General features: G+C 41.1%; 1 protein-coding gene across 7 annotated transcripts in view; it reads left to right on the top strand.

Annotated features, from left to right (window-relative positions):
- Nucleotides 1-23,775, top strand: part of Sgip1 (SH3 domain GRB2 like endophilin interacting protein 1) — a 197,364-nt gene that overhangs the window by 92,244 nt on the left and 81,345 nt on the right. For 2 of the 7 annotated variants that reach the window (XM_028785363.1, XM_028785357.1), the window contains exons 3-7: nucleotides 2,280-2,304; nucleotides 5,115-5,183; nucleotides 8,929-8,985; nucleotides 11,013-11,067; nucleotides 11,794-11,969. In XM_028785363.1, the coding sequence (XP_028641196.1) occupies nucleotides 2,280-2,304; nucleotides 5,115-5,183; nucleotides 8,929-8,985; nucleotides 11,013-11,067; nucleotides 11,794-11,969 (382 nt within the window). Of the gene's footprint in view, nucleotides 1-2,279; nucleotides 2,305-3,332; nucleotides 3,417-5,111; nucleotides 5,184-8,928; nucleotides 8,986-11,012; nucleotides 11,068-11,793; nucleotides 11,970-23,775 lie in introns of all 7 variants that reach the window. The other 5 variants (XM_028785349.1, XM_028785343.1, XM_028785326.1 and 2 more) reach the window with 4 other exon arrangements.

Genomic DNA, 23,775 nt, shown 5'->3' with positions numbered 1-23,775 from the left:
AGAGAGAGAGAGAGAGAGAGAGAGAGAGAGAGAGAGAGAGAGAGAGAGAGAGAGAATGTGCACACACACCAAAAGTTGTAAAGAAGAAAAAAATCTCACTGATCTACAAAGGCAAACACAACAAAATAAAGCCAGTTCTCTCATCATCTAAAAACCAGGAAAACATGCAATATGCTTCAAGCCCCAAAAGTAAGTGACTGCCAAAGAGTCTGCTATATTTGGCAGAGCACTCTTTTAAAACTGATGCAGAACTTAGGACATTTCAAAACAAGCACCACTAAGGCAATTCATGGCAACCACACCAGCACTGAAGGACAAGTTCACAAGACTGTGGTACAAAGGGTGAGAAAAAAATCATCCCAAACACAGGAGCACAGGAAAGGGTGGTGGTGGTGGTGGTGGTGGTGGTGGTGGTGGTGGTGGTGGTGGTGGTAGAAATAGGAGGAAGAGGAGACCCACTGTGACCACACAGTAGCCCCTCATCCAATCAGGGGAGAAAAAAAACACCTAATATTCCAACAAACCAGAAAAATAGCCAAAAGCATGACAGGAATATCCAGACATTGTTCTGTAATGACTTTAATGTAAATGGCATCAACTTAGCTGACCAGGGCTGGAGAGATGCCTCAGCAGTTAAAAGCACTGGCTGTTTTTCCAGAGGATCTCAAAAACACTCACATGGAGACTCACAACCATCTGTAATTTCAGTTCTAGAGGCTTCAGTAACCTCATCTGGTTTCCACAGACACCAGGCATCCACATGGTACACAGACAAACATGCAACCAAAACGCCCGTACTCATAAAATAAAAATAAGTCAATCTTTCAAAACAAAACAAGGTACAACATTCTAGTTCTTGCCAATAGTGTAACACTTTGTTTCTTACAGTGAACTAAAAGCATGTTCCCATGTAACAGTGGCTACCCTCTCGCTTACCCCCTCTGTATTAGTGACAATTTACAGGAGACTTTACTTGAGCTTATGGTTCCAAAGAATGACATAACACCAGAACAAAGGTAGCATGAGGAGGAATCCTAGGACTTACATCTTGAACCAAAAGCAGGAAACAGAGAGGGCATGAGGAATGGTGTGAACCTCAAAGACCCACCCTCAGTGACATACTTCCTCCAGCAAGACCACACCTCCTGAGCCTACGCAAACAGTTCTGCTAAGAATTCAAACTATGCGGAGGCATGCCACTCAAACCACTACACCTTCCCTCGCCTCGCCAGTCCGTCTGTAACAAGAAAAGTAACTTGCTTTCTCTATACTACTCACAGTGTGGCTGGAAGTGGGAGGTTTGTGTTCCCAGTGAAGAAACGTCAATGGATAAGAAAAGAAAGTAGAATCAACACTTGAATGCTTAGCATCTGTCAGGACCTAGTATTTGTTCAGTCTTTGTGCTATAAGGTTGAACAAGTTCAAAGTAATAGAACTTAGAAATGGTGAGGTCTGAACCTCCAGGTTCATTTACTTCAAAATTCTTACGCATCACAGCCGGTCACCACCACAGAACTGCTACCCTAGGATTCAGCACCAGAGGGCGCCACTTAACACAATTCCAACCTCCATCCCCTGTCCAATATTTGAAAGGGATGTAATTACAGAAATATGGAAGGAGGTACAGAATCTCAAACTGGTTGAAAACTAGCACAAAAGCTTAAACTTCATAAAAAGACAATTCAGAATCACTCACAGGGGAAAGTTAAAGGAGTACACGCCTGCCTGGATATATATTTTATGATAGATCTAAGTGAAGCCAGAAAGAATGGGACAGGAGAGAGAGAACTCAACAGCTAAGAGCCAATACTGCTCTTGCAAACAATTCAATTCGGTTCCCAGCATTAATGTTAGGAGGCACCCAACTATCTGTAACTTCAGCTCCAGGGGATCTGACATACTCTCTGGCCTCTATAGGCACTTGCACTCACACAAGCACATGCTCATGCACAGTCATACAACATATACACATAATTTAAAATAACATAAATCTTTTTAAAAAGAAAGGGCCAGGTTTTTGCAATAAGTGGAGCAAGCTCCATCACTGCCAATGTGTGCCTTGGGACTTCAGTTTGTTTTGAGGTTATCGATCGCTGCCTGACACATATGTGTCTACCTCTCACTCAGATGTCACTCAGCTTGATCGGTTTGTGTTTCCTTAGTGAGGTTTATGGCAGTGGGAATACACTGAGGATGAAGGTGATGGCTAATGGTATTTTAGTCACTACAGCAAGAGTGATTCTTTTTCATAATTTCTATCAATTTCCTTTCTCTTACAGAGGCTCGCCAGATAGAGATGGAATGGTAAGTATTTAAATGACCATTTTTAGTGGGCTTGCACCACTATATCTGCTATGCTTAAATTTTCCCAAAACCAGCTTCTCTCTCTTCCTTTGCTTTTTCTTCTTTTTCTCCTTTCTTCTTCTCTTCCTCTTCCTTCTTCTTCTTCCCTCCTCTTTTCAAAAGTCCAACAATTTTAATTCTCTTTAGTAAATGTGCATGAGATATAAATGTGGTCTTTGTCAAGTTAGAGTTTATATATTGCACTCGCCTAAAACCCAGCCCCAGAGCACACAAGCAAACTAGCCATGGAGATAGCAAGTCAAAAGGAAAAAAAATGCTGGATAGTTTGTACAGGGGCTATTCCCATCTCCAGTTCAGTGACTTAAAGCTCATTATGTGAGAATTTTCTTTTCCACAGTCATAAAGGAGCAGCTTCCCAATAAAACTGAAGGAAACTTTTCCCTTGAGCAGCTGGGCCACAAATACATTTTCTATATTAAATTCAGAAGTAGGGAACGGTCTTAAAACTACTTATGCCTGAATTTTACAGCCAGAAGGAGAAAAAAATGTATCCACTGGGCTTCAATTGAACAGAAAGTGAACTTCTAGCTGGCTGCCAGATTTCTTGGTTTTTAAAGAGGTCTGGGATATGCCAGCTTAGACCGATCCTCATCAGACTTATGGGAGGCTGCCCTAGCTCCCAAAATGACTTCCTTCCTATCTAATCAGATGCCTATTCAAAGAGTTCAAAAGAACAGCTGTTACTCCGGGGAAATGGACACACATTAAGCTCCCTGGGCCAGAATAAGAACTAAAATAAACCCAGTGGTTAAAAATATATTTTAAAAAAACTGCTCTTTATAATATTTTACCTAATGGGGTGCTAATTGACACCATAGCAGGAGATTTTCTCCTGCTTTTGATTTAAGAGTTTTCAGCTTTGGGGTGCCTTTTGCATTCATGTGATTCTTGCTATGAAATGTTCTTTTAAAGAAATAGAATGAAATTGATCAAACTTTGGGTACCTCTATAATCAAGGCTCTATTCAGCAGGGGAAAAAAAAGGCCCAGAAGACTCAGCTTCTCCTCACCTCTTGCTTCTGGCTCAGAGCCCTCTCCTTAACTCTGTCTCAGGTACTCTCTGCTTCTGTGTCTTCTCTTTGCTTCCAGCTTGGTCCTCTCCCTGGGTCCTCTGTCCTCCCGTCTATGCCTCTGCCAGGCTCTGTCATCTCCTCTGCCCTCGTTGGATTGCTGCTCCTGGTTTCTCTCACTTTCCCACTCTCTTAGTCTTGTCTTTCCCCCCTCCAAGCCACCCCCCTGCTCATTGTCTCTGAGATCCCATCGCTACCTCACTAGTCTCTGCTCTTCTAAGAAGCCCCAGTTTACATATCTGTTAGAATGTGTACCATGGTACCTGATGTTGAAGATGCCCGTGAACATGTGTTGCAGGCATGGGCACAATGCTATCCAGATCTCCCTGAGTTCTTCTTACACCATCCCAAGTCCTGTAAAATCATTTATTAGCAGTTTGTGTCCTCTCTATTATTAGCTAGAAATGCCATAAATAAAAATACTCATAAGAACAAGGAAGTATTTAATTTTATTTTTTCCAGAAATAAAACAAGCCTATTCTAGAAAAGGCCACCTTTAGAAAAAGTACATTTTCTCTGAAAAAGGAGGTTCACTTTCATGTATAATTGGAAATTATAATTTAGCTATAAGCTCTACTAGAAAATGTTCAAATTTCTCCCAAACATTTGACCACCAAATTCGGAGGTCCAGTGTCGTGGGCTAAAGTTAATATGTCCATTATTAATCTTTAGACATCTCAGCCTGAACTTCTTCTAAACTCGAAATGATTTTTTAAGTCCTTAAATCTGTGGGCTGAAACTGCTTTGACATGGTTGAGAATGCTTCCAGACGCCCTGATTGCTTTTTCAAGGCCCGGAGCTGGTGGTGTTTGTACCTTTCATGAATGCGATTCTACAAGCTACAGGTGTGCTGAGCTTGTAAACACATCGGGAACCAAAGAGTCTGTGCCGAAGCTTCAAAATGGCCATACTTCAATTCTCTCAGACTCTGAGGGAGCCCATCACTGATGAGGCTGCATGGCAGGGCTGCATGGTGTGAAGGTGGGTGTGTCTTGCTGCTCACTGGCTGAGTGTATCCTCATTGGCAGAGCTGTTTGTCACAACGTCTAGACCTCAGGTAGCTTTGTGTGACAACACATTCTAACCCAGAGACAAACCGTAATTGCTGCAGAGTAACTGCAACTTTCCCTACATGGTTCTAATTCTCCACACTACACTGGGGTAACAGGGTCAGAGTCCCTGGCTGTGAGATCTATCCTGCTTGTCTCTAAACATGCAGGCAGGAAAGGGCACAGTTCTGGAATTGCCCTCTGTGTGCCCTATTGCTCTTTGTTGACCTTTTGAAAGGCTTTGATCAGGGGGAAAGAGGGGAGCTACGCTTTACATTCACAGATTAGAAATGTAAACAGAAATTGTCCAGTTCCTTTCTGTATTGTCTTGGTGTCTGTTCTCTATGCGTGGACTAAATGCCATCTGAATGAGGATCCAAATGGCCCCTGGTGCCCTAGCCCATCTCCCTCCTTCCCACTTCCTTTCTGCTGAATAGAGCCTCATTATGGGCCCTAAAGTCCGCTCTTTGCCTGCAGAACCCTGCCACGATTGGTAGGCTGAACAATTTGGTCTAGAGGTTGTCTCTACTGTGATATGTTTGCTGACTCCGTGTGATTCTTTATATGTGTCTTGAAGAACAAACAGATCCTTTAACAACTTTTTTCTACATGAAAACAATCAATTCCAGCAGCCCAGTCCACATGAGCCACCCTACCATAGCAAAGCAGAGTGTGCGCGTGAAGGAGGGAAGAAAGCTTCGGTAAGGACACAGATTTCAGTTTAAATTTCCGAGGGGTTGTAGAAACAGTGAGGGAAATCCCCACTTCAACTCTGGAAAGGCACAGTATCCCTATTCAGTCAACAAGGTAACTCCAAATTACTTCTTGTCTATCCAGGTCCAGGTTTTAAGTCAACCATACGACCGTCATGTGCTGATGTCTGAAGATTCCGTTAAGAGAATAATCGAGCCTAAAGACTTGCGTTGTCTTTTGTTTTAGGCAAAGGACAAGGATTTAGACTTTCTAGGTTTTTAAAAAATTCTGGTATCTGTAAAGATGACTTTGACTGTATAGTATAAATCAACATGCAATTCGAGTTAGATTCCACTTGGTGAAATAAATACCAACTGTATTATCAGTAATATTAGGAGTTTGGCAGAACCCTGCCCTGTGGAAATCAGCAATCTTGACTAAGAAATCTGGAGTCGAGGATGCTGATCCTGGTCCAGGCTGTGCATTAACTACAGCTGTGTAGCTCTAGGAAACTATTTCAAATTCAATCTGTTGGTCATACTCGCCACATTTCAAATACTATATAGCCCCTCCTATGTAGTGGCTACACACAGAACGGCACAAAAAGTGTTTTCATGTTTACAAGGAGCTTCGTTGGAGAGTGCTGTCTTGTAAGACTGCTTACAAAGTAACTTAATTCTACCAAGAAGAAGAAAACATTTTGGTAGTATATCACGTATTTTTAAGATCACTAAAAATATGTGTAGCAGCTCACCAAAAAGGGGCGGGGGAACATTCACAGTGGAAACATGTAACTGTTGAGTGCTCAATTGAGAGAAATCATTACTACAGTTATTGATCTAATTCAGTGGTTCTCAGACTTCCTAATGCTGCACCCCTTTAATACAGTTCTTCGTGTTGTGGTGAATCTCCACCCCCACCCCAAAACCAACCATAAAGCTATCTTCTACGTCCTAACTACAATTTTGCTATTTACAAATCCTCATGTAAATTTATAATATGCAGGATATTTGATATTTAAACTCTGTGAAAACATCGTTTGACACCCTAGGGGATCATGACCCATAGGATGAGAACCATGGATCGGGCTCCTCACATTATCCAAAATTAAATGCCTATAAAAACAAGACAACTATGCTCATGGGTGTCAGTCACCTTTAAAAAACAATCAAAAACTCAAGCTATAAAAGTTATACCACACAGACCTGAAGTTTTAGAAAAGAGAAAAGGGAAAAAACAAAAGAGCATATTACTCGGACTCCAGGATGAAAAATAACCAGCATGTAGATGTTGCCATCAACCTTAGATCCAACCGCCCAGTCATGGTTCTTCACCACATACATCCCTGCTTTAGTGTCTTCCACTGAGACTGATACGTCCACTGACTATGAGCTGTATGATGTTTAAAAACAAGAATTACTTTCCTTTGTGCCTAACCAGAAAAATCCCAATAAAAACCTGGCTTACCTTGTTCACTTGAGAAAAAAATAACAAACAAATAAAAAAATTACAATAAACGTGCATGAATGAGAACAAATTGCCAATTACTCTAATAAAGCCGTGTGTGTGTGTGTGTGTGTGTGTGTGTGTGTGTGTGTATAGTGCTGAATATCTTACCAAAGCAATGTACTGTTATGATGTGTTGCTTGAATTTGGTATTTGTTTTTAATACTGCTATAAGAGGGAAAAATTCTCTTAGATTTTTGTTTTCCTTTGTTTCAATCTTCATTGGTTTCTATGGAAATAAGGAAACATTTACTAGGCCCAAATCTAGAATTTACTAAATTCTTTAGAATTTACTAAATTATTTTAGTAAATTTTTTTATAATTTAGTAAATTCTCTATTTTAGTAAATTCTTATATATGTTGTCAAGAAAAAATATAAATATAGTAACACATGAATATACATATGTTATATACATATAGCTTATTTATATTAATTTGTGGAGTATCTTGAATTTAAGGAGGTTTAATCACAGAGAATAATGACAGAGAAAAAAGCTGTAGAATTAGACAAACTTTGGAGTCTTTAATTTACCTAGATTTTTGAGTTTATAATAGCACTCCTTTGTATGAAGGAGCCATTTAAAAAGTGAAAGGCAAACTGGTGACAGGTTACACTGGTGACAATATCCATGGGTTTGTGTCTCTAGAGTAAGTGTGGCCTATCTGATTCCCTATTGTTATGTCAAATTTTGTGCTGAAGTTGGTTTTCATACATGCTTTCTAGGAAGGAGTTGAAGCATCTTGCAGTAAAACCATAATTTAGACAGATTGGTAAAGCACAAACTATATATATGAAAATTGGAGGCAGGCCTTTTTCCAAGAGAGATTATTGACACACAAAGTTGACCAGGCTCTCAATAGTAGCATTACAATATACACAGGCAGAGCTAGTGACAGGTTTTTAAAGCCCTTTGACAAATTGGGCAAACTGCCACTGAAGCTCAAATATCACGAAGGCAGTTCTGTGGGAAGAGTGAAATGATGTCTGCATACGTGTAATCTTTGTGAGGAATGGGGGTAAAGAGCGACCAGCAGAAACCTCACATACATGGACACAAGGCCTGGTGAACTCTCATGCAATGATAGTCTGTAGCAAGGGGGAGCACACCACTTACACCTGTGCACTATACCCCTTGATGAGCCACACACAGCCTATTCTTAGAGTGCCCAGTCAACTTTAGTAAGTGTAATGGATGGTGACATTTCTCCTGGGTTTTCTAGAAATCCTCTGTACATAGGTGCAAAGCTTCCTTTACTTGTCCACTTTGATAGCTACCAGCAACAAGTAAAGCAAGAGGCCTTACTTGTGTTTGCAAAATGAGAGGCCCTGTCCTCAAGCCCCGTATGTCACCATATGTGTTGTTCTGAGGTCTGCTATTGCTCAATGACTTAGCATTGCTTTGTGTGCTAAATGCAAGAATGTTATCGAATAGACCCTTCGTCACTAACCTTACTTGTGCTTTTGTCCAAAAAAAAATAGAGAAGCTTATTAATTTTCTCTTGGAGAGTGACACATCCTTGGTCTAGTACTTGTGTTCATGTGTCACAATTCCACTGTGAGCCTAAATAAAACTTAGATAAGCGAGAGACAGTACCATGCTGTTTTCTTCTTGCAATAGTGCGTGGTGTGATATGATATGGAAGCACAGAGCGCATGAAAGGACAAATTGGCCCTTGATCTTCAAATTATATTTTAGTAATTTGATAAGAAGAGCCATTTGGAAAGAAAAGCAATACAATTTTCAGTGACTAGGAGCTGAATGAACTAATCTAAAGCTGATTGCATTTATATTTTATCAGTTGAGTCATGGTGAAAATAATTCTGCAATTAGTGACTCAGCTGAATACTCTGAGCATATTGGAACTATTTTACATCAGCAGCACAGAAGTCAAAGTTTTCCATTTTATAGCCATATGATTTTAATCCTCAAGATACAGAGAATTAAACCATAATGGAAATCCTACAAGTTGATCCGTGATTGAATAAACTTTTAACAGCCAGCTCTACCTAACTTGCTGTCTTGTGAAATATGTGTGTTGGCTTCTCATTCAGTGCTCTGACAGCCCACTTACCACCCAGTTACACCAGTGTGCTTTTTACTGGAGGATGCTCTAATCCGTGCTTTGATAGCTAAGTCCAGATAAGAGTTAAGTGTTTTTTAGTTTTTTGGTGTTTTTTGTTCCATTGTGGGTTTTTTTTTTCATTTAAATGTCTCCCTCCTAAATTTATTTTTAAATTTATTACAGAAGAAAAGCAATGGGGCACCAAATGGATTTTATGCAGAAATTGATTGGGAAAGATATGTAAGTAAAAGAACATTTTTCTTTATATACAACTTTAAAATGAGTTGTGGTACTTAGATACATAATAGGACATAGAAATTGTTGGAAAGCTGTATGCTTTATTAGGAAATGTCTGCTGCCATTCTTAGGACAGACTGATGTTCACAGCACTAGAACCTATCAAACCTGGCTAGAAGACCTGGCCTCTCCAAGTACCAGCTATGTGTTGGAGTATGGTCAATAGGTACAGCAGTTACCTGGTGTGTTTGATGCAAGGACTCTGAGCTAATCACTTGCACATCCCAGGAATATACTAAGCCCACAGCTGTATTCAGAAATGCTTTTTTTTTTCATACTAAATCTAGGTAGTTCCCTTTCTAAGCAGCTTTGAATGTGGAGGCAAAGAAGTTAACTACTGAGTCTGGGATATGTGATGAAAACTATATGGTATGAACTTTTCCCGGGGCAAGTGATAGTCAGTTGATTTTCAGGGACTGAAGGTAGATTCCCAGCTGAGATCTAAACTTTCCCCATAATTCTTAGCACCATTACCATACACGCCACTAGCCACAACAGAGCAGCCTGTTCATCCAACCTGTACCACCCTCAGATTTCTAATAGAACATGTATATCGTTTTTGCATCAGAGATCTCTCACTGCTGCCTCTCCAATCTCAACTTCGGCAGGGCATGGTCCTTCCTTCATCAGCTGAGGATTCAGTCTCAAATCACATGGAGTCAAGGAGCAAGCCAGACTCGTGCCGACACACCATCCGATTACATTTCATTTCCTTTTTGCTTATTGAGCTCATCCTTGCCAAGTGGGATTGTCATGTTATTCAGTGAGACTGTGCCGCACATTTATAATAGGAACACAAATGTGATATATGAACACCAATCTGCACACTGTCTTTTATCTTCTCCAATTTCCCCTTAAAAGTATTAGCTCTCTGCTGTTAGATTCATCTGACAGTCAGACTCCCAGGACTGGAGGGTAGAAACTTGAAAATCTTCTTGAAACTTCCCTCCTCTTTTTCCTCCTGTCACTAAGAGCTGACCGTCAGTTCCTCTAAATGTCCTTGGTTCATCCTATCCCATCACCAAAACTTGAGCTACAGTCTTAGCAAGCGTGTCTGAGTTGACACACATATTTTAAATGAGTCATCCTTCCTCCTTCCACCAGTCTACTTACCATTCTGTCCCCAACATGTTCCACTGTAGCTTAGAAACTTCAGCAGCCCTAGCAAGACAAAGTCCCCACCCTAGCACAGTCGCCTTTGGTCTGTTGCCCAGCTCCCCACCCTCACCCCCCACTGTACAGCTTACTTTCCAGTCATGCTGCCCTTGATACTTGGACCATCAGCACCTGAGTCACAGTCTCAACCCAGGCTTTTCACAACACTATGGAGAAACCCCACTCCCCAACCTTACCTTCTCTTATCAACATTGAAAGGCTCCAGTAGCTCCCCTTATTCTTAAAACTAATCTATTGTCCCGTCAATTTTAATATCTAACATTGCTATACTGTGCTATTTTCTCTATAATTTTTTGCCTCCAAGAACATGTTTTAATTTCCCTTAGGGCAAATAGTTTGCATTTCAATCAACAGTGTTGCTTAGCACAGTCTGTGGCTTGTAAGAAAGGCCGGGTAAGTTCTCTTTGAGTGCTTTATTTTGTGGGTTGTACATTGGGGTCCTTCCAATATCCTTGAATAAAGATTTAAACACAGACTGCTTAGCATTCACTTCCAAATGCTAAATCCTCAACCCCTTAAACCAGGAGGCTTGTCTATACTTTTGAGTAGATGATTCTAAAAGGAAAGAAATGCTTCTGTCATTTTGGAATAATAACCACTTAACATGCATTTATACCTTATTTTTTGAGAATTTGACAGGATTGTTATATTCATAACATTTCTACCCTCATTCCAGCTTCCAGCTCCTCACACACCCCCAACATCCTCTGAACTATTCTTTATTACCATTACATATATGAGTGTACACATATATGCATATAATATGTATATGTATATGCATTTGTGTCTTTCAGAACTCACCTGAGCTAGATGAAGAAGGTTACAGCATCAGACCTGAGGAACCAGGCTATATCCTTTCTTTTTAAATGTTTTAGATGTATATCGTCTGAGGAACCAGCAAGCTAAATTCAGGCCTCACAAAGGTGGCAAAATAACCAAAGCTACTATACTTAGTCTCAGGGATGAATAACTATCCCCAAGCGCACCCTGGTGGCTGACGAGTATGGATGAGCTCTGATCTAGTCGAGGGACCGAGATAAAGTGATGGAGTGGAGGAAAGGTGCTGTAAGACAGCCTGCACACTGTGGCCATGTGTTGCCTGCTGCACCCCAATATGGCAGTGAGTGTTATTAACAGTGAGCAGCAAAGAGCTTTACTGTCCTCTTCTTTCAACTCTCCACTAAAAGACTCAAGCACCCTTGCCTTACTCTGGCCAACTCCAAAACCCTTAAGACTCTTTATAGGTGTCCTTTAAAGTAGCCATCCCATGTCTGGAGATGAATAACCTCCTGAGTTCTTGTCTGTGATCTGGGTGTAATACACAACCTTCACCCGAGACACACACACACACACACACACGTAGGATTTTGACCAATGCTCCTCAGAGTCCACAGTCCTTGGTAAGCTTCTGAGGACAGTGAACCTAACCTTTTCCTCCCTCAATTTTGTAGGTTTTGCTTTGTTTTCCTGCCACCTGAGGTTACTTTTGCTTTGTCTATGTGTAGTCATTCTTGCTTGCCCTCACCCAGACCTCCCAGCAGAAGGAAGAGCTAAATGTCTTTAACTGTGTTCTACCTACCAAAGGAAAGCACTTTTACTCTTCAAGTGAATCTGAAGAGGAAGAAGAATCACACAAGAAATTCAATATCAAGATTAAGCCCTTGCAATCTAAGGACGTCCTTAAGAACGCAGCGACAGTAGACGAGCTGAAAGCTTCCATAGGCAACATCGCACTTTCCCCGTCGCCTGTGGTGAGTGGAGTCTCCATGTTAACCTTTGGTAAGGCTGGGCAGAGAGCTGGGTTCTGACACGTGTGCTAAGAGTGACATGTGTCCAATCTGATGAACTCTGCAGCCCCTGAGTAACTCAGTCTTACCCTCTTATATTGCAGTTCCTGTGCCTTTCAAACTAGCAAAGACACGTGAAACTGTGTTTTCTTTTATTTTCTAATAAGCATCAAAGAATAACAATAAGATCCTCCAGACTTCTGAGGGAGACTTAATTTTTAAATATATATATATATATGAATTTCACTAGCCATTTCTGTCTTTATGAAAATACACGAAAGCCAAGAAAATCACTCTTAAAAATACTTCCCCTTAGGATGGTCCAAAATCATAGTAAATAAATAAAACAACACTAGATTTTTAAAATTCATATTCTTCATCATTTTATCCTCAAATCATTTTAAGCACTCTTGGCATTGAGGCACCTCAGAGTTCTCGCCTCATTTATATTATTCTTACGGGTCTTCTCCCACAATCTGGGCTCCCGTTCCCCATTCCTAACTACTTAATTTCTTTAGTTGCTGAGTCTGAGTGCTAATATTTCAAGTATTTTCTCCCTGGGGTTTGAAAAATGCCAACATTGTTTTCTAAGAATAGCTGTGAACACAGATGCAGACTCCCTAATGAGATTCTCTTAGCTTCTTGAGGGAGTCTCCCCCTCAACAGCTTACTTAATAAATGCCACTTTCTAGGGGCTTCTAGAAATATCCCAAGTAGTATTTTTAAAACAATTGTAATTGTTCCTTTGAGAATAAACTTTTGCCTTCCAAGGATTAAAAAACACAAAAAACAAAAACTTAGATTATTGTGCATACATTGTCCTTGATTCCATCTGTCTGTGAAAATTAAGATGATTGCTAATAGTAACCCAGCCATCCCAGATGGACTTTGCAATAACTTTTCATCATATATTCAGCTGCTACCTTAACCGAAGGATGAAGTACAGTTTCTTTCTCCTCTGCAATGGAAGGTGCAGATTTTAAACTCGCATCCCAAAGAGTTGTAGGCCAGGAAGCACTGTGGCCTGCCTATCCCTCTGACTTCATTTTCACCGTTCAGCCAATCCTTTCTCCTCACCTTTCACTTTTGAATCATCGTTCACCTGTTTGTTTGTTTGATTGATTGATTGATTGTTTGCTTATTTTAAGAAAATCTCTTCAATGGCAGAAGCAAGTTTATATTCACTTCTCTGTAGGGCCTGATAAATTGAGTGGGTATTTGGAAATCACATGGGGAGATGGAAGAAGGCAAGTCCATCCGATTAAAAGGATAACTATGTACGAAAGTGGGCTTTCTAGTCACATCCCAAAAACATAGCTAAAAGCCCACAGAATTTAGGTAAGGTGGGATCCATTGTGTCAAAATGAACTTGTGTGTGCCCAAGTTGCTTGGTGTGTTTTCTTCTACCCGATATGCTACTGAGACACAGTGAGAACAGTGCCTGGAAGCTGGAAGCTTCCTCAGAAGTTACCTGTAGTAGCCATAGCCATCAGATGGTTAAGGCCAAGGAGATGAGAGAAAAAATAAACACATAGAAACAAGGTAGATGAACACATTCTGAGACTACAGCAGAGTAAAGCTGTTGACTTCCACCGCAGGTTGGACGGCTGCTCTCTGGTCCCACTCTGATTTGTTCCCTCTGCCAGGAACTGTTCCTTCACTAGAGTCATTCACTCCCTCATATTTGTAATTTTGATATTCAGAATAGGAATGAGTTCTTGACACTCCTTTTAGAGACAGGTAAGCACAAGCATTCTGAGTGCACATAAGTGTATAAAGAGAGAGCTGAACATAAGTGGTTTTAGAATCCGTGCCCTTTTCTAGATATTCTATGTAGAAATAGATCAAATGCTGTATCTTATCAGAAGCACATGGACAAAAATAACTTTAGAAAGTTCAGACAGTGTCATGATGGAGCAACCACTGACCCTGGCAACACTTTGGATGTTTCTAGTCAGGCAGTCAGACATTTATATATGGATACTTTCCTTCAGTGTTAGAGGGGATGGACTTCCTAAATCAGTGAGTGCTGCACCAGAATCTTCTACTAAGGTTGTTTCTATTATGCCACAAAAGTATCAAACCCAGCATTCATAGAAAGAGACGAGACTCCAAATGGGTCATGGCAAGGTTTCAATGGAAGTTCTAACTTCTCTTCATTTAATATATATATATATATATATATACATGTATGTGTGTGTATATATATATATGTTTGCTTCCTTATTGTATGTGTATTTTTCCTGCATGTGTTTTTCTACACTATCTTCATGCAGTGCCCTCAAAAGCCAAATGATGATGTATACCTTAGGACTGGAATTACAGATGGTTGTGGGTCACTACGTGGATGCTGGGAATTGAACTCGGGTCCTCTGGAATATCAGCTGGTGCTCTTAACCACTGAGCCATCTCTCCAGTCCCAATTTTGAGATTTTTAATTACAAGTTGTAGTTCATGTGTTTCTTTCACTCCTCTCTGAATTTGAGTTCCTTAATTGTAACTCACTCGACCTCTTTTATTGTGAATTGGTTTCATTCTTCTTAGTTCCCCTTTATAACTACTCAAATCATTCATTAAATATGCAATATAAAATAAGCAACATCATCATGTGCAGACACATATGCAGACGAATCATGTGCAGACATATTGCACACTTACCTGAAGATAATTCTTGTCAAAACAAAGCTTCAGCAACAAGGAAAATTGGAAGGCTTTTAATTTTTCTCTTTCTTTTTCACATTTTTTAATTATCTAATAAAGTGACAGATTTCATTATGCATTTTTAGATACACATGTTCAAATGCTTTTTTATTTATCCTCCTTCACTCCTCTGCTCTTGATGGTCTCATCTCTTTCTGCAATTAGCCTTCTCCAGTGTCTTCATGTTGTATGAGTTCCATTACTGCCCGCCCCCCGTCGATGCTCCCTTAAGATCTTATTCCTTCTCATGGTCCCCTTTTTACTTTTATTACACACACACACACTTGCACACACACACATACACACACACACATATCTGCAACCTGCATATGAAGAAAACATGCAATATTTTACTTAAAATGACCTTTTATCTCTATAAATTTTCCCATAAATGCCATACCACCATTTATTTTAATGCCTGAATGAAGCTCCAATTGTCCATGTGTACCACATTTTCTTTGCACGCTGGTCTATTGACAGACTTCTATGCCAGTTTCAGTTCTTAGCTCTTGTGAACAATGTTGCAATAAATACAAATGTGCAAGTGTCTCATGGAATGCTGACTATAGACATATACCCAGGAGTCATGTAGCGGGGTCAGATGGTACTTCTGTTCTTGAGGAACCTTCACATTGATTTCTAGAACAAGTACACCAGTTTACATCCCCAGCAGCAGTGCCTAAGTGTTCCTCTTTTCCTTCATCTCTCTATTTGTCTTCAGACAGGAGTGAGATGATCTCAATTTTTTTTTAGTGGTTTTTAGTGTTTATTCTTTTACAATTTCATACACATAATTCTTTGATCAAAATCTCCACCATAATCATGTCTACGTCTATCTCCCACCAACCTCTTTATTTTCAAGTCTACTTCTTGCTTTCTTGTCTTTTGGGAAAGGTGTAGGATAGTTGCACTACTACATTTAATGGATTACCTGCATGAGCATGGATGAACAATTATTTGCTTTAGTGGTGCAATGTACTGAGGACTATGACTCCTTCTTCTCTGTGTAACAGTCAATTGTACATAGCCCTTTTGGAAGAACGGGATCTTAGGAACCTTTTGCCTATTCATGATGGGATGCTTGATGGACCAAGTCTCATGTAGTTCAAGTGAAACAGCCATATCATGTCCAGAGGACAGCAATGGACAGGTCTACTTCCCATCCTCTAGTTCTTAGTCTTTCTGCCCCCTTCTTCTGTGAAGTTCTTTGAGAACTGATATAGACATCTCATTTAGGGGCGAACACTCAAATTGACAGACTTCTATGCTGGTTTCAGCATAGATAGAGGGTTTCAGCAAAAATAGCTCTCTCTATTAATTGTCACTCATCGTGAACAGAAGCCTTTTTGACAAACAACAAAAATCACCCATGCTTGTTTTGGATTTGGTTATATTTGTATAAGATAGAACACTGGGTTTGAGCTGCTTAACCAGAGTCTTTAATAATATAAAGGGTTTATCTCTCTCACATTAATGTCAAAACTGCTAGATAGCCCAGAAAGCTAGAGAATCCTGTTCCCAAGTGTCACTCAAAAGTCCAGAAACTTTCTACATCATTGCTCTGCCTTCCTGGGTTGATACAACATCAAGCACTTCTCTATTCGGATTAGACATGGAGGAGAGAGAAAATGGAAACCATGTGTTTTTCTTTAAGGGTTTAGCTTGGAAAGTGCACACATCACTACCACTAAGATCCTAACAATAATTCACTCCCATGGACACATCAGCTGCAAGGGAGTCTGGGAAATATAGTCTTCCCCTGGAAAGACATGTGGCTGACTAAAATTCTGATTCTGTTACCAAAAGACAGAGAAGCAAATGACAGTCAGAAGGACATTGGCAGTTTCTGCCACTGTATCATAAATGAGCCCAGATTGTTTGGGGGAGACCATTGGAAACCAAGTGAAAGGTGTAGGAAATTCTCTTTCAAAAATGTCTTATTAATTTTTAAAGAACAGGAATGCTATGTTACACATTAGCTACCATCAGATTGAATGGAAACAACTTTCAGTTCAGGCATCTTGTGTGGTTAAATAAGATTGACTTGTCTGTCTTCACAGCTCTTTGTCTTACTTGAGACAAGGTCACTAGCTGGCCTAGAACTCACTATGGAGATCAGACTGGCTTTGAATTCATGAAGTCCTGCCTCCTGACTGCTGGGATTAAGTGTGTACCACTATTCCTATCAAAAAGGCCCACTACTACTTAGAGCAGGGAAATTCATTGTTGATTATGTCTTACAATTTTTATCCTTAGTTATGGCTGTGCAAAGATAATGTCTCTCCTTATGCCAACTGGCTTTCTGCAGAGCCACCTAGAGTTTGCAGAATGTTTACTGACAGAGACCTTGAATTTAACACTTGTGGGATGTGTGGGATGCTGTGGGCAGAGCAAGATGAATGCTTGTATGTATCCAGCAGCAGCCTGAATGATGCCTCTGTGTTATGTTTGGCTGAGGAGAACCATATACCCCCATATCAGTCAGTACTCTAGGAGCCATTGTAAGACATGACCTTGAGTAACGAGGTTCTCTGCAGTTGAGCTATGCACATCTGAAGACATCTGACTGCTTCCAAGTTGATGCAAGCAACCTTTCTTTGGGGGACTACGCATGACATACCAAATCTCTTGCATTTGACACGGAACTTTATGAGTCATAGCAAGTCAATAAATGCTTATGAGTCAACAGAGTGAATGGGAGCAAGGCAAGGAGAGGGCAGTGTGGGACATGTCACTTGTGTCACCACTCTCTGCTTCTACACTCTTCACTTTATACCCCTTTGTTCAGCCAATGATTCACCCAGCCATGGCCTCATGCTGGCCACGTACTTCCTTTAATTTCTTGATATTCAAAGTAGTTACAGTGTTGGAAACCATAAAATACAGAGCTGTATTTGGGAGACATTCAGCTTCTCCAGACGCTGTATGAGAAGGAGATAGGTGGGAGTAGTTAACATAACACCTGAGTCTTTTGTGTCCATATGACTTCTGGAAATGCTTCTCTTTAAATACTTGGCTCGATAATGTAGGTCACTAGGGAGCAGCTACAAGGTAACAGAAAGAAGGCATGGCTTTGATCTGATCTGGCCCCTGTGATCTTCCTATGTCTCTTTAGAGGAGTCCTGGGACGGAGAACATATCTCCTCATCTATAAAGTCAAGGTTGTAATTTATTCCTGGGGTGATTTGGATTGTGATTTTCATAGACTTCAATCTTAGTTAGGGTTTTACTGCTGTGAACAGACACCATGAGCAAGGCAACTCTTATAAGGACAACATTTAATGAGACTGGCTTATAGGTTCAGAGATTCAGTTCATTATCATCAAGGCAGGAGCATGGCATCTCCCAGGCAGGCATGGTGCAGGCAAAGCTGAGAATTCTACATCTTCATCTGAAGGCCACTAGAAGACTGGCTCCCATATAGTTAGGAGGAGTGTCGTAAAGTCCACCCCCACAGTGACATGCTTTCTCCAACAAGGCCATACCTCCTATTAGTGTCACTGCCTGGAATAAGTATATACAAACCACCACAGCCTCTGTTAGGGAAAAATCTCACTTGGCATTCTGTCCTCCATGCTTAATGGGATGAGGAGCATGTAATAATGGTAACAACTGGTTACCATTAAACAACTAAACCACTGGGGTACCCAGAATCCTGGGAGCAGTACCTGGTTGTCATTGGTGGTTTGCAGCCATGGGTTTTCTCAACAGTATTCTGTATTGTTTTTGTTTGTCTATTGTTTTTGTTTTTTTCTCCCTTTTGAGAGCCGTGTTCTGCTCCCACATTTCCAGTCCTGTCCTAAGAGCACACTGTGTCCTCGTGCCCTGACATGTGTATGAGGCATTTACAGTTCAAGGCTTGAGTTAGGAGCTTAGCATGTCTGCCTACCTCAGACTTTCTGTCTTCAACAAATCTGACTTCCCATCTAGAGGAACTTTGAAGTCCAATTTCTCTATTCCAGACAGCTAAGACAGAGACAATGTATTTGTCACCAAGGGAACTGAGGTGTAGTGAGAAAGGTATCCCTACAGAGTTCAGCTTGCTAACTCTGCTGTTTGTCAAGATGTTTAAACCTGTCTGAGACTCCAGTGCTTGGGCTCTGAAATGGGAATAACAAATACCTTTCTGGGCAGCAACTACAGTGTCATTTCTAGTCTTCCCAGCAGCATGTAAGACAGGCCGTCTGCAAACTCAGAGTGGATGAACAGCTCCATCACAATGATCAAGGGACAGCTTTGTTCTTAAAAAGTAACAGTGACATTTAAGAACAGAATTCAATAGACAATTGAGTTTCACCCAATGTAGTTTTAAGGTAACTGGAGGCAAAAGAATGCTTAATGCAGTAATGTCACAGTTGCTAGTCACCTTCAGGCTTGGAACCTTGGCGGGTTCCAAACTCTGCCCTTGTTTCTTCATCTGAAAGCACTAACAATTCCTATCCTACCTCCTGGGGCTGCTCGGAAGGATGCAAGGGATGGTGGCTAATGAAGACTTGCACTGCACACGACATTCAGAGACCATCTCAAAGTTGTTAAACTGTCTGCAGATCCTAGAGCACGTTTTTTAAGAATATCATTAATACTGATACTTAGATAACCCAAGTGCTCAAAAAGTCATTTAGACCCAAGATCAATATTTAATTAGTCTAAGCACCAAACTGGGAAAACATGTTCATAACTGTCCCTTACGGTAATTCTAAAAGCCTTACTAAATCATTTCAAGTATGGGTCTTCGAGACACAGTACTGAAGACCAGCAGCTACCTGGAAGATAAACTTCTTCACTCTCTTTTAATAGCTGGTCAGCACTTCCCATGTAGCAGGCACTGAGTTTATATCAAAAGTACGGAACAGACAAGGCTGCCCAATCTCCTTGACAACACTTCCTAAAATAGTTACCAGAAAACACAGTGCAAACACTGTTGCTTTCAGTAGACACATGCACATTCTCCTATGTCTCAAACCCATCTTTCTTCCTGTGGTTTTCTGAAGCTGTGATCTGTCTCCCTCCTCCCAGAGTCTCTTGGGTGAGCATCTCTTTCCTTCTGGAACACATGGGGAATAGCTGTAGCCATACTCAGTAGATACTGGGAGACCTGAGGCTTCCATGGAATGCATGTATTGCTACTTTTACCTCTGGTCTTCAGTGAGCCAAGACATTGCAGGCTTGCCTTGAGGAGGTTTGTTTTTATACACATTTAGTTCTGCAGCAGTTCAGGGATTTGTTTTTCTCCAGATTGAGGCAAAGCTAAATTCACATGGTGACTCATCCAGCCCTTGCTGATCCATGTGACCTTGGACAAGTCACTTAACTATATAGCTTCAGATATCCATTAACTGGGGCTAAAGTTAGATTAAAAATACTCCGTATTTCCTAAGTTCTTGTAAGGATTTTTTTTAAGGCATATAAAGTGCTTAGGACCTTTTAAGTAAGGTCCCAAAGTGGCCCTTAGAAAATGATAGATACTATTAACCAGAACAATAGTGTCTCATGGCAGTGACTGTAAATCCCCTTTTAAGTCTAGGGACCAGTTTAAGAATGTGCAGTGGTGGCAATGGTGGCCCTTTGAATGTACGAATGTTGTGTCAGATGCTTCATACACAACTCATTAATTTTCATGGCAGCCTCATGGAGACTGCGCTGTAACTAGCCCCACTTTGCAGATGAAAGCCTGAGGCACCAAGGAAGTGACCCGCTCAGCATGTCACTAATAATGAAGATGCTGGGACTTAAACCTAGAAAGACTGATTTCTGATTCAGAACTTAACTGTTACATTGTTACATTACACTGTTTCTTAACTATTACATTATATTGCTTTTGATGAAAGCCACTGTCTCTCTTCCCAGAAGGAAAAAAAAATAGGTCACCCAAGACATGTTATACACAATTTCCAGGTGCTTATAAATGCTTTGAAGACTACTGATAGACTCCCAAGAACCCACAATCCCAGGCCTTCTGCCCAGAGTCTCCCTCTACAGAATGTTTCTTCTAGAATGCCTCATGTGTCATCCCTTGTGACAAGAGAGTAAGGCCCAGCTGCCATCTTGCCAGTCCTCATTTAATCACTGTAGTTTCATAAATGATGTCCAACCTATTAAAATCTCTTGGCTTTATATCCAGGCTTCACACGCTTTTGTTTTCAGCGGTAAAAGAATGACATTTATTTCAGCTGCCCCAGTCAGTTCATCAGTGGCAAGTGCTTCTGCATCACAGGCACATTACAATCATGCCTTATGTATTGTAAATGCCCAGTCATGGTCTAAAAGCTGAATGAGTTTCAGCAGTATTAGGCAGCCCTATATCACAAAGAATCTGATGCAGAAAAACCAAGAGACTATTGGAGGTCTAAGGAGCAAGACTCGAGCTCTAGTGTCTGCCCCATTTTTGCTTGGTTAAACGTGGGTTAAAGCCATTGTTTTATGACCTACAGAGCCAGCTCTCTTTAAGGTTGCTATCAGCTTAGTACTGTCCTATGCTGGCCTCATCATCATTATGGCAAACACTCTGCTCCGGGAGCAGATTGGGTGTACAAGCTCTATCTCCAGACTACATCTCCAGCTCATCTTTGAAGACCAAGAGCAAACAAGAAGAGGGCAGGCCAAAGTCTGTGTATCCTGGCTGAGTCCCTTAACTGTGAGTCTCTGTTCTCCGGTTTATAAAATGGGAACAGTAGCAGTACTGGTCTTCTAAAGGTTGAGGTCAGAGTTACAAGAGATGATGAGAAATGTCCAGATGTGCCTGAGCAGCCAGCAAGGGCTTCTGGGTAATTAGTCCCCTTAAGCAGCACTTTCCTTTTCCTTTAGTTGAGAGACTTGTGGGAGACAGAAGAAAATAAAAATAGCAAGGAAGGATTTGTGTGAAGTCGAGAATAGTTCTGTAGAATAGATGAGAATACAAGGCAGTTAAGAGTAGGTTTATACACTCTTTCCCCAGCCCCGAGAAATTCTGAGACATTGGGAGTATGCGTTACCGAGTATGATGGAATTATTCCATGATGGAATGATTTTGGTAGTCTGATCTTGTTCTTGGACACGTGCAATTCATAATGGAGTTATTTATCAAAAACTCTGAGGTTGGGGAAAACAGCTTTGAACTGTAGACAGTCTGGTGCTCGTTGTGGATTCCAGGTGGCCCACCCACCTTCCACCCCCAAATTACTCTGCCAGGGAGCAAACTCCACAAATTTGCTGCTAATTTGCTGCTGCTTGGTAACACCGCCCCCTTCCCTGTCCTCACTTTGGCAGAAGGTTCAGCACCCCATTGACTTCAGTAGAAAATAGGCATCAGTGGGGGGAGGAGAGCTCCAGGCTCCTGCACACCAGGAGAGCTGAACCAATTGGTTCTAAGCCCTGTCCAGACCTCCTGCACTCAGGGGCCTAGGGGTGGATGCTCAACTTTCATTGCTCACCAAGTCAGCTTTAGGCAAGATTTTGATTGGTTTAGACTAAGGATGCCAAGCATAGCACATTAAAGCTTCCAGTCCTTTCTGCCAAACCTCTGCAGACATTCCAATAGATCCCAGAGGTAGTCTAAGAATCTCCCTCTAGGTGGGGCTGCAGCAGTAGCCTGACCCACCAGTACAAGTTACAACTAAGACAATGCTGTTTTGGTTTTTTGTTTGTTTCAAGGCCCTAAACAAAAGGTAGAGAAAATGGGTCAAAACTTTTCTTCAAAATATCTGTTACTGCCGTCTCCACATTTTAATAACAAACTGTCTGCAGAGAACATTTTATGTCTAAAATATGTTTTTTTTTCCTTTGCTACTATTTTTTTTTCCTTCTGGAGAATTCTGTTGCTTCTATTTCCTGACATGTATCATGGTATTGTCGTCCAAACCACCCATGCCTACCTTATTTAATTAAGAAGAAATCCTTGCATTGCCTTACACTTTGATCTGAACCATGAGCAAGTATTTGGTGTTCATCCTGGCACTCCTTAGCACGTACATCCCCTGAGAATGCTGGTTGCACTTAGTACAAGGTCTTGTTTCCCCATATGAGCTCTAATAGATTTCCTGTGTAGCTCCAGATTATTACCCTTTGCTCCCCTGACTTAGGCAAGCTGACCTACTACTCTAGCTGAGTAGGTCACGGCAGAGGTGACCACAGACATGTATTGACATATAAACCTCTTCGACTAGCATCACTGGAAGTAGCAAATTCTTGAATTACATGCTTTTAATTATGTCGCTTGCAATTTTTTTTTTAGAAGGTAACCTTTTCTGCCTTTCAAATTCTCCTTGGCTGTGTTAGTCCTCCCTCTGTGGGATCTGGAATCCGAGTTCTTTTTAGTAGCTAATTGCCACAGTCGAAGGACAACGAATCCCAAAGAAGCAATCAGTTGATTAAACCACCTCTAGACCTATGCATCATTCGTGAATAGCTCTGGCAACTATCCCTGCACTCAAAGGAGGTAGGTTAAGTCTCCCCCAAGGAGCAATTTCCTCCAGCACATGCAGCAATGAGTGACACAGTATATGTGCTGGGTTCTCTGGAAGAACAGAAGTGACAGAATGGATGTATATTGCAAAGGCCAACTTGTTATATTAGTTTACATTATGGTGGAGGGGTAGTGAATAAATAGCTCTTTGCATACTGAAGAGGGCAAAAGCTCAGATGCCTCATCAGGCCCAGCCTGTCACTGAAGGCCCAGAGGGTTCCTGGAGAGTGACTGGTTGGTCAAAGGCCATAGACACTGGATTCCAATGTCAGCGAATGATGGCAGCAGCAATAGCAACCGATAGGTAAATGCACTCCATTAACTCACCAGCTAGGAGCAATGGCTACCAAGCAAACAAAAGATCCCCTTCTTTTCCCTCAGACCCCTTTACATCTCAGATGCTCATTCTGGGGGAGGGTATCCCTACCCCACACCTATTAACCTTGCCTAGACTTTCCCTCACAGAATTCCTTCCCATTCCCAGGGGCATGGTTTTGTTGTTGTTGACTCCAGATCTACACTGGTAGACCATATTAGATGTCACAGACGGGATGTAGAAAATATCATTGATGACATGAATAGATGTATAGTTCCAGTATGAGAAATTACAGAGAACTTGACATCTAGCCT

The sequence above is a fragment of the Grammomys surdaster genome, unplaced genomic scaffold (assembly GCF_004785775.1).
Source record: "Grammomys surdaster isolate TR1022 unplaced genomic scaffold, NIH_TR_1.0 100, whole genome shotgun sequence".
NCBI classification, from domain to species: Eukaryota; Metazoa; Chordata; class Mammalia; order Rodentia; family Muridae; genus Grammomys; species Grammomys surdaster.
Note: the sequence above shows the minus strand (reverse complement) of the source record. Positions and strands in the feature narration are given on the sequence as shown.